This window comes from Tachyglossus aculeatus, chromosome 19 (assembly GCF_015852505.1).
Source record: "Tachyglossus aculeatus isolate mTacAcu1 chromosome 19, mTacAcu1.pri, whole genome shotgun sequence".
Classification (NCBI taxonomy): Eukaryota; Metazoa; Chordata; class Mammalia; order Monotremata; family Tachyglossidae; genus Tachyglossus; species Tachyglossus aculeatus.
Window position 1 is genome coordinate 26,673,608 of NC_052084.1, and position 11,916 is coordinate 26,685,523.

At 46.0% G+C, this 11,916-nt stretch overlaps 1 protein-coding gene across 1 annotated transcript in view; it reads left to right on the forward strand.

The window, feature by feature from the left end:
- The window catches only part of MEI4 (meiotic double-stranded break formation protein 4), a 74,975-nt gene extending 63,331 nt beyond the window's left edge, over positions 1-11,644 (forward strand). The window contains exon 4 of the mRNA XM_038761302.1: positions 10,286-11,644. Within this exon, the coding sequence (XP_038617230.1) occupies positions 10,286-10,555 (270 nt within the window). The 3' untranslated portion in view covers positions 10,556-11,644. The remainder of the gene's footprint in view (positions 1-10,285) is intronic.
- The last annotated feature ends 272 nt before the right edge of the window (positions 11,645-11,916 follow it).

The window sequence follows — 11,916 nt, forward strand, 5'->3', positions numbered from 1 at the left end:
GGTTAGCATAGAATAATGAGCCCAGAAGTCGCACGGCCTGCGCCTGGGAGTCAGAGGACCTGGGTTCTAATCCTGACTCTGCTAGCGGTTTGCTGCGTGACTCCTCTGTAAAATGGGGAGAAATGTCTTCAGTAGTCCTTATGGGCAGGGAACATGTCAGTTGTACTGTACTCTCTCAGTCACTTAGTACAGTGCTCTGCTTCCCCCCCCCATACACTGTAAGCTCACGGTGGGTGGGGAAAGTGTCCGTTTATTGTATTGTACTCTCCTAAGCGCCTAGTACAGTGCTCTGCACACAGTAAGTGCTCAGTAAATATGATTGAATGAATGATGAAGTTGAATGAGATCTTGCTTTATTCCCCTGGCAATGAGTGGATCGAACAGAGTACTTCCAAATCTGAAAGAGTTATGCCGTGTCACAGAAGAGCCTCAGAGTATTTTCTTTTTTTAAAAAAAAAGGTATTTTTTAGGCGCTTACTATGTGCCAGGCACTGTACTAAGCTGTGGGTAGCTCCAAGTAATCAGATTAGACATAGTCCGTGTCCCACTTGGGGCTTGGTCCGAATCCCCATTTTACAGATGAGGTCCCTGAGGCACAGAGAAGCAAAGTGACTCGCCCAAGGTCACACAGCCGACAAGTGGCCGAGCCGAGATGAGAACCCAGGTCCTTTGGACTCTCAGGCCCATGATGTATCTACTAAGCCATGCTGCTCTCTTAATGAGACTCTTAATGAGCATTTCAGAGAAGCCAAATTTATTAAACAATTTTCACAGTCTGGATCATCAAGGGGTCAGATGCTTTTAAGGTCTGATGAGGAAGCGTGGCCTGTTGTGTATTAGTTTGTTTTTATTTTGGCATTTGTTAGGTGCTTAGCACAGTTCTAAGTGTCTGTTATGTATTATTTTGTTTTTATATTGGCATTTGTTAGGTGCTTAGCACAGTTCTAAATGCTAAGCTTAGTGGACAGAACATAGGACTGGATTCTTATCCCCCGTCTGCCACTGACCCGCTGTTCAACCTTGGACAAAGTAGTTAACTTCTCTGGTCCCCAGTGTTCTCTTCTGTAAAATGGGAGTAGTAAGACCAGCCTCTCCTTACCTCATAGGGATGTTGTGAGGATAAAGTGAGTTAGGTAATGTGGAAGCTCTAACAAAGAATGATTACCATTATTGAAACCAAGCAGGTATATTTGGGCTGTATTTTTCTATATCTGATACCACATGCTACATATTCCCCTTCTACAAGCTTGTCATGGGCAGGGAAAGTGTCTTCCAAGTCTGTTCTATTCTCTTCTCCCAAGCACTTAGTACAGTACTCCGTACCCAGCGCTTTATAAATATGAATGATTGATTTGTGTGATGTGTAACTTTCCAGGTATTGAAGGGTCTGTCACCCTTTTTCAGGATTCCATTGTCCTTTCACACAGTGCTCTGCACACAGTAAGCGTGTCATAAATACGATCAATCTGTACGTCAAGTAACTTTTCAGGTATTGAAGGGAGTTGTGTTGAAGAGAATCTTGAGATGATACCACCCTCTCTTCAGGATTCCCTTCTGATCTCGTACAGGGCTTAATAATAATAATATCTCATGCGGTATGCATTTAATAAATACCATTGATTGATTGATGTCTGATTAAACTGGAGACAACTTCCTCTGCAGCAAGCACTTAGTACAGTGTTTTGCACACAATAAATACGATTGAGTGAATGAATAAAGTGTCCTGAAGTCACGGGCAGAGTGGCGTAAATCACCTTTAACACTGTGGAGGAATTATTGCTTCCTTGGGGTTGGCATAAGTCCTGAATCTCTTCAGTCAATCAATCAATCACTCATATTTATTGAGTGTGCCAGTCAATCAGCCAGTCCATCAGTGGTATTTTCTGAGCGCTTAATGTGAGCGGAGCACTGGACTAAGGGCTTGGGAGAGTCCAATACAACAGAGTCAGTAACCACACTCGTAGCCCACAAAGGAGCTCATCTGATTCTCCTGTTCTACCACCATTGGTTTCAAGGCTCTTCATCCATTTTATTAATATCACAAATCCACTCTTCATCATCATCATCATCATCAATCACTGGTATTTATTGAAGGCTTACCGGGTGCAGAGCACTGTACTAAGAAGTTGGGAGAGTCCAATCCTACAGAGCTTTTGAACATACTCCCACCTACCAGGAGCTTATTGCCAATATCGCTCAAATGATTTTCCTTGATTTTGTCTGCTCCGTGGCTTTCCCGCGGAATGTACACGATTCCCCAAGTTCCCCAAAGATTTGTGCCCAATTTCAGAGCGTTTTGAAAACAGAATTGCAGCCATCATGCACTATGTTTAATAAAAAAAACTGATTCATGTGTTTCTAAACCAGAGTCCTGAAGCATATAGAACTGTATTCAAAATATGATCAATGAACATATAAAGCTTTTCTTTGAAATTCAGTATTCGTGTATGTGGTAGCCCGAATCATTCATTAAATATCTGTTGCACAGTCTCTTAAGATACCTCAAGCTGCTCTATTCGGAGGTTTCGGGTGTCTTATGAAGGTACTTTTTTATTCACTTGGAAAACATAATTGAAATCATAAATACGAGCTGCCATTATTTAGTATATCATTTTATGCAAGACATGCTTAACATTCTGCCAGGCCACATTCATTATTTACTTTCCAACTTTCTCATTTTGAATACTTATTAAATGCAAATCAGAAACTACGACTTCAGTTGGCATTCACAGATGGGTTTCTCCACAGCCCATTTCTTATTTTGAATCATTTCAGTTCCCGTGCTCCACCTTTACAGCTTTGATTTTTTTTAAGGCCTCTGGCAGGTCTCTCTGAGTGATGAATGACTCCCACTGGGAGAGTTTATGTTCTTTCTCCTGGACTGAGCCCCAATATTTCACAAGACTCACTTCCCAGTTCGGAGGCGGACTTCTGCCCTTCTGCTCGTTCTTCCCTTCCTCCTCACTCCCCGGCCTGGGCTGCCAACATCCCCTCTAGATCGGAAGCCCACTGTGGGCCTTTTATATTGTTCTATTGTACTCTCCTAGTGCTCTGCACACAGTAAGCGCTCGATAAATCCCAATGATTGACTTATCGATTAACTGACCTCCAAACCTTTCGTCGGTCCCTAAAAAACTCTGTTACAGAACCCCATCCCTCTGTGCAAAACCTCACCCAACCCTCGCCCATTTGATCTGTCTAACCACCAAACCCTCACTCACACACACGCGACAGACCTTCTCTCACAGTCTTCAAAGCCCTTCTGAAATCACACCGCCTCCAGGAAGCGTTCCCTGACTATTCTTTCTTGCCCACCCCGCTACATCAGCTCTTCTTCATTGCCTAAGCTCATGATTACCTCCACACCCCATTGTACTTTGCATATATATCTTTGTGCTCTATCGCTTTCTTTTACCTGTAATTTACTTAAATTGCTGGCTCTCCCATTGAACTGTAAGCTCCTTGAGGGCAGAATTCTGGTCCAACTCATTGTGTTGCGCTCTCCCAGTTGCTTAGTACAGTGCTCTCGGAGAAGATGTGATCCTAATACGGCTTTGAAGGTGAGCAGAGTAGTGGTGTGGCATATATGGAGTGGGGAGGGAGTTCCAGGCCTGAGGGAGGATGTGGGAAAGGAGTCGGACGTGAGATAGACGGGCACAGCGACTAAGTAGCGGAGTGTGAAGGCTGGGTTGTAGTACGAGATCAGAGAGGTGAGTTAGCAGGGGTTGAGCTTTAAAGCCAGCAAATCTCTGCCCCCGTAGGGCTCACAGTCTCAATCCCCATTTGACAGATGAGGTAACTGAGGCCCAGAGAAGTGAAGTGACTTGGCCAAGGTCACACAGCAGACAGTTGGTGGAGCCGGGATTAGAACCCGTGACCTTCTGAGTCCCAGACCCATGTTCTATCCACTCCACCATACTGCTTCTTGTATGTGTGAAATATCACACATACAAATGGCAAATCTATACTTACTTCTAGTTCGGGAGTCTACCCTTGTCTTTTAGCACAGCCTATTTGAGAACCAAACAATAACTCAGAGATGATTGGATGCTGTCCTCGTTTTGGTCACGCTTGTAACCAGAAACATTTTCAGATGTCATCCATGAGAAGAGAAGCCTTTCTTTTTTTTTCATTTAAAAGAGAACTCATTAAAGCTGTATTGAAAAAGAAATAAAAATCCTAATTAGAATGTTGAACTAGGCTCACAGGCAATTAGAGGTGCAGTAAGACATTTTTTGAGACAAATACCTAGCAGTAGAAGATAGGGTAACACAACTTCACAAGGTGTGTTACTGCTAAAAAAAAGCAAGAGATCAGTGAAGAAAGAAATTAGAACATTATTAGCTAGAAAATCCAGTCACAGAGAAGAGTCAGAGAGCTTCAGTATTAAATTAGGATTTCACTGCTGTGCCACTAGACACTGGCTCAGAGCCCTGTATTCGGCATGGCTTCGGGCAGAAACATTAAATTCATTCAGTCGGTTATATTTATTGAGCGCTTACTGTATGCAGAGCACTGTACTAAGTGTTTGGGAAAGTACCATTCAGCAATAAAGAGAGACAGCAAACCACAACTCCAGTTAACAGGGTCTAGAAATGGATTTTCCCAAGAAATAAATTGGCCAAAGTTGGATAACTCTGAAACTTATATTACAAGCTCAGCACAGCTTCTACGTAGGCAGGGAACTTGTCTATCAACTCAGTTGTTTTGTTCTCTCTTCCCAAGTACTTAGGAAAATGCTGGATCTTCTAGACTCTAAGGGAACGTGTCTACTAATTCTCTTGTATTGTACTCTCCCAGGCGCTTTGTTGTAGTATAGTAATAATAATAATAATAATAAATGGTATTTGTTATGCACTTACTATGTGCAAAACACTGTTCTAAAGCACTGGGGTGGTTACAAGGTGATCAGGTTGTCCCACGGGGGGCTCACAGTTTTAATCCCCATTTTACAGATGAGGTAACTGAGGCACAGAGTAGTTAAGTGACTTGCCCAAAGTCACACAGCTGACAGTTGGCAGAGTCAGGATTTGAACTCATGACTTCTGACTCCAAAGCCCAGGCTCTTTCCACTGAATCACTCTGCTTCTGTGTTCTGTGTACTCTCGAAAGCACTTAGTATAGTGCTCTGCACACAGTAAGTAATTGATAAATGCTATTGAATAAATAATAATAATAAACAGTGGTATTTTTAAGTGCTTACTCTGTGCCACGCACTGTACTAAGCCCTGGGTAGAAACAAGAGCATCCCGCTGAACACAGTCCCTGTCCCACATGGGGCTCACAGCCAAAGTGGGAGGAAGACACCCATTTTACAGATGAGGAAACTGCGGCCCGGAGACATTTAATGACTAGACCAAGGTTACACAGCGGAGAAGCGGCAGAGTCTGGATTAGAACCAAGTTTCCTGACTGCCGGGCCCGTGATATTTCCATTAGGTCATGCTGCTTGTCAACAAGAAGAACTGTCAGGAAATCAATCCATCAACCAATCCATCTATCTCGGTCAATCCGTCAGTCAGTCGATCTCAGTTTTCTCAGTTTCCCCACCGGCGTGGCCCAGGACTAGAGCATGAGGGGGAAGTGTGAGGCGATATGACCGAGAGAAAGCTCACTTTTGTTCCAGCGTGACACAATTCAGCCCAACCTTTACGCACCCCTCTGAATGTATTGCTGAAATTTTCACTGCAACGCGTACTGTTTGGCTAATGGGTCCAGGCCTTTGAATGGTGGGCTACTCTATCCTAAAAGCCTCCTCGATCATTTTTATTTCAGAGGCCTCACAGCCTCCATTGTATACCAAGCTGCCGTCTGAAATATGAAATAACGCCTTCGAATAAATAGCAGACCCCTCCCTCCAGCTAATCTAGATCCATTTTCCTAAAGGCTGACAGTTTAGGTCGGAAAGTGATAAGGTCAATAGTCATTCTCCTGTTCGACTGCTTCCATTTAGAGAGTGATTTTCCTCCAAGCCTGGCAGGTGGCCATTTGAGCCGGAGCCGAAACGATAAATCTAGATATCGTCTCCCACTAGAAAGCAGGACTTCAGTTCGAGGAGCGCAGCGCGGACCGAATGAGGACTCATCGCTCAGCCGTGAAGCCGAGAGGATCCACCTGACAGGAGAAGCGTGTTACGCTGCTGGTTTTGGGCCCGTGTTTACCCTTAGGGTGGGGAGGGGGGAGCCTCCCCCAAAACACAGAAAGATCCAGTGGATCCGTGGAAAAAGCATGGGCTTTGGAGTAAGAGGTCATGGGTTCAAATCCCAGCTCCTCCAAGTATCAGCTGTGTGACTTTGGGCAAGTCACTTAACTTCTCTGTGCCTCAGTTACCTCATCTGGAAAATGGGGATTAAGCTGTGAGTCTCCCGTGGGACAACCTGATCACCTTGTAGCCTCCCCAGTGCTTAGAACAGTGCTTTGCATGTAGTAAGCGCTTAATAAATGCTATTATTATTATTATTATTATCCCCTCAATGCCACTGAGATTTTAGCTAAGGAGAGTAGACCATTTGGTCACTGGCTCTGAGAGGCAGCATGGCCCTGGGAGTCAGAAGGACCTGGGTTCTAATCCCGGCTTCACCACTTGTCTGCTCTGGGACCTTGGGCGAGTCACTTTGGGGCTCTGGGTTCCCTCAGCTGTAAAATGGGGATTTAGATTGGGAGCAATAGGGACTGTGTCCCACCTGATTAGCCTGCATCAACCCCAGTACTTACAACAGTGCTTGGCACATAGTAAGCACTTAATAATAATAATAATAATGGCATTTATTAAGCGCTTACTATGTGCAAAGCACTGTTCTAAGCGCTGGGGAGGTTACAAGGTGATCGGGTTGTCCCATAGGGGGCTCACAGTCTTAATCCCCATTTTACAGATGAGGTAACTGAGGCCTCACAGTCTTAATCCCCGTTTTACAGATGAGGTAACTGAGGCACAGAAAAGTTAAGTGACTTGCCCAAAGTCACACAGCTGACAATTGGCGGAGCTGGGGTTTGAACCCATGACCTCCGACTCCAAAGCCCGGGCTCTTTTCCATTAAGCCACGCTACTTCTCTTAACTTAACAGATACCACAGTTATTAATATTATTGCTATCATTATTATCATCTAACTGTGGGCCTGCCTCCCCTGGGATTGATCATAATAGCACAGTTGAGTGAAATGTTGGCATTTAATTGGCCCTCCAGTATGTGATTTATCATGGGCTCTAATCCCAGCTCCACCGCTTGTCTGCTGCGAGACCTTGGGCAAGTCACTTCACTTCTCTGGGCCCCAGTTACCTCATCTGGAAAATTGGGATTGAGATTGGGAGCCTCATGTGGGACAGGGACTGTGTCCAACCCGATTAAATTTATATCTATCCCAGTGCTTAGGACAGTGCCTGGGCACATAGTAAGTGCTTAACAAATACCATAATTATTATAACAATCTCCAGATATCCAGCCTGGTGTTAATGGGAAGATTGTAATAATAATAACGGTGCTGTCTGTTAATCATGAGGAGAAGCAGTGTGACCTAGTGGAAAGAGCATGGGCCTGGGTTCTAATCCTGGTTCCGTCATATGTCTGCTACATGACCTTGGGAAAGTTATTTAACTTCTCTGTGCCTCAGTTACCTCATTTGTAAAATGGGGATTAAGAGTGTGAGCCCCAAATGAGACAGGAACCATGTCCAACATAATTAACTTGTGTCCACCCCAGCGCTTAGTACAGTGCTTGGCACATAGGAGGCACTTAACAAGTACCATAATTGTTATTATTATTTAGATGCTTCTGAATCAGTGGGCACTCAGTGAATTCCTCTGAATGAATTGATTGATTTTAATTGGAGAAGCAGCGTGGCTTAGTGGCAAGAGCCCGGGCTTGGGAATCAGAGGACGTGGGTTCTAATCCCGGCTCCGCCACTGGTCTGCTGTGTGACCTTGGGCAAGCCAGTTCACTTCTCTGTGCCTCAGTTACCTCATCTGTAAAGTGGGCATCAAGACTGTGAGCCCCCCGTGGGACAACGTGATGACCTTGTATCTGTCCCAGCACTTAGCACAGTGCTTGGCACATGGTAAGCGCTTAACAAATTCTATGATAAGAATAATAGTAATTCAGCTAAGTCTAGCATCATTTTGTTCTCAGTGTATATACCTTTAATATCCCTGAGCTCAGCTGCTGTCACCCCTCTTGGTTAAACCGTCTCATTAACACTTCCTCCAAGTTCCCTTTTCCGTGAGTTTCACGCCCCTTAATTTGGGGCTGATGAGCCCAGTCCTGGGATTTCTTTAGCTCTGGCCTCCCACCAGTGACCCCCAGTGATGATGCATGGCTCTCGTGGCGACATCTGCTCGTCTGACGTGAGTTTTTTTTCCGGCATCGATTCCGAGGAACTTCAGGCTTTGTTAACGGATTCTTGGCGGCCCATGGTTCTTTAATCTCTGAGTCATTTTCGTCAACCCCAGCATGATGGAGCCTTCTCGCACTTTACATGGCGATAATGATTGCCTGAACCTGTTCCTTTTCCCACGGGATTTCTAAAGGATGAGGATAGAACCACCCTCATCCAAAACAAATAGGGAGCCTTACCCAGATGGAAGGAACGCTGTGTCCAATCTCTTGGGAACTTGCCTCTCAGCCGTGAGGAGGAGGCTCTTCGTAGCCCAGAGAGCCAGCTTCGGAAGGGGCGAGACAGAACTGTAGCCCCAGCCTGGGAGGAAATCATTTCTGCAGTTTTCTTCCCTCTAAAGGTGGTATTTGTTAAGCGTTTACTAGGTGTCAAGCACTGTTCTGAGCGCTGGGGTACATACACACCAGTCAGCTTGGACACAGTCCCTGTCCCACTTGGGGCTCATGGTCTTAATCTCCGTTTTACAGATGAGGTCACTGAGGTCCAGAGAAGTGAAGGGACTTGCTTAAAGTCACCCAGTAGATACATGGTGGAGCCGGGATTAGAACCCAGGTCCTTCTGACTTCCAGAACTGAGCTCTATCCACTAGGCCTCGCTGCCTCTCAGGAGGGTCTTCAATCCCCATTCTACAGAGGGGGAAACTGGGGTCCAGTTAAGAGACTTGGCCACAGTCAGCTGGCAGGCCAGTGGCAGAGTCAGGATGAGGACCCAGGTCTTCCGGCTCCCAGGCCTGGACTCTCTCGGCTGGGCTGTTCTGTCTCCCCAAGAGGGCTCTGATAATAATAATAATAATAATAGCATTTATTAAGCGCTTACTATGTGCAAAGCACTGTTCTAAGCGCTGGGGAGATTACAAGGTGATCAGGTTGTCCCATGGGTGGCTCACAGTCTTAATCCCCATTTTACAGATGAGGTAACTGAGGCACAGAGAAGTTAAGTGACTTGCCCAAAGTCACACAGCTGACAAATGGTGGAGATGGGATTTGAACCCATGGCCTCTGATTCCAAAGCCCGTGCTCTTTTCCACTGAGCCACCCTGCTTCTCTAACCTGATGACCTCCTTGGCTCATTAGGATAAAAACAGAGCCAAGGTAGAGAAGCAGCATGGCTCAGTGGAAAGAGCACGGGCTTGGGAGTCAGAGGTGGTGGGTTCTAATCCTGGCTCTGCCACTTGTCAGCTGGGTGACTTTGGACAAGTCACTTCACTTCTCTGTGCCTCAGTTACCTCATCTGGACAAAATGGGAATTAAGACTGTGAACCCCACATGGGACAACCCTCTGATTACCTTGTATCTACCCCAGCGCTTAGAACAGTGCTTGGCACATAGTAAGCACTTAACAAATGCTATTATTATTATTATTTTAAGTCCCTCTAGTCTGTAAACTCATTGTGGGAAGGAAACCCGTCTACTAATTCTGGTGCATCGTCCTCTTCCGAACACCTAGTACAGTGTCTGACACATAGTAAGTGCTCAGTACATACCATTGACAGATTGCTGGACAGCCTGGTGAGCCCTCAAATACTGCATCTCTTTTAACGTTCTTGAGCTGAATTCCCTTCCTCCCTCTTCCCTCCGTCCCCTGTTCAGCGAGCCCAAGTATGTGGAGTGAGCCTGACAGAGCAGCAGGGCCTGGGAATCAGAGGTTGTGTGACCTTGAGTGAGTCACTTGACTTCTCTGGGCCTCAGTTACCTCATCTGGAAAATGGGGATCGAGATTGGGAGCCCCGCGTGGGATAAGGACTGTGTCCAACCAGATTGCCTTGTACCCCAGCACTTAGAACGGTGCTTGGCGGATAGTAAGCACTTAACAAATACCGCAGTTGTTATTATTAGTGTCACCAGTGAACGCGTCGCTCCGTTTCCTCAATTCAGTCCATTCCGCTCCTCCCTACACAGGCCCAGGACTTCTACGACGTGACCAGGTACGAAAACACCTTCTGGATCCTCGCACTCCTGGAACGACTCCTCGAGGAGGGAAGGGAAGAGAACGGCGTCGCCAGGCCAGACCTGGAAGACCAGGAGATCCGGACATTCCTCCAGCAAGTCGATCCGGTTATCCTGCAGCTGTCAGATGACTTCACGCTGTTCAGCGTGTACGTGTGGAGACTGAGTATGCTGTTGAAGCCACCTCCAATTCAAGCCGTTGAAAATCACTCCCCACTTTAAGCGGTCGCTTTTTTTCCTGCCGGAGGCAAAGCAAAGGTGATGTTAACAACAGTATTGGTGAAGCGGTTGCTATGTGCCAGGCGCTGTTCTAAGCACTGGGGTAGATTCGAGATAATCGGACACAGTCCCCGTCACACAGTCTTAATCGTGAGGAAACTTAAGTCACGGTCTCAATCGTGAGGAAACTTAAGCCATGGTCTCAATTGTGAGGAAACTTAAGTCACGGTCTTAATGGTGAGGAAACTGAGGCCCAGAGAAGTGAAGTGACTTGCCCGAGATACCACAGCGAACAAGCGGCGGAGCCGGGATTGGAACCCAGGTCCTTCTGACTCCCAATCCCGGGCTCTATCCACCAGGCCACTTGTCTGTGGACCATTTTTGGCCCGAATGACTTTTGAAAGTAAAATTAGATACCGGGCATTTCATCCGGATGTAAAGCGGTTTGCTGGATGGAATGATTCATTTGACTTTGAACAGCTTGAAAAATCGCCCTTTGGCGTGTCCGTTGTCCCGGCTTGCCGCCGCCGAGTAAATCACTTGCTTAACGCTCCGACCTCCCGCTATTCCTCCTGCAAAGTTTTCGGTGAGGAAATGCTGTTCAGATTGACTTCACTTGGCTGGTTCTCTAGGGCAAGCCCCACAGGCAGCTTCAAAGCATAAAGACGAATCGGAGTTAATCAGACTCACAAATAACAGGCTTGACACAGAGCCAAGTTGAATTTTTCCAAAGTTCATGGGGTTCCAAAATATTTGAAATAGCAGGGAAGTTTTGGTTTCCTCTTCAGCTGTAACGGCTCGGGAGGCCCAGCCCGTGCGGAGTCAGAAGAACCTGGGCTCACTAGCTACTTTCAGTCATTTTCAGCGGAATTCATCCGTAGTTAAAATTCACCACAGGTCCTCTCTGGTATCCGGCCGCATTAGAAATAATTGAGTTTTCATTTATTTATTGATGAGTGCTATAATGCAGTACTCTAGTTGTTAAGAAGCCACCATCTGGAGATAATTAGCAGCAGGTTGAGAATATGACGAATTCTCAAATCTTTATGTCCAGAATTAGGTTTTACGGTTATTAAACAGTTTCGGTTCCTACAGATTCTGCTTCGGAGTCTTGTCAGTCACCAGTGTCGACGGCGCTCCATCATGTTGTCACGTTGTGTTGTCGTGAACCTAGCTGTGGTGCAGAGCGGCGTTCCGGCACTTCTGGCTACACAATGATGGGCTTCCCTAAGTGACTCTCAAACCTAGATTATGTCCGGAACAAACACGAAACTCCATCAGTCTTTTTTCAGCTCACAGTTTGTCAAGGGTCAGCAAACCCTGGGAGGACTAACAAAGATTAAGGTGCTTAGCTGCGGTTTTCA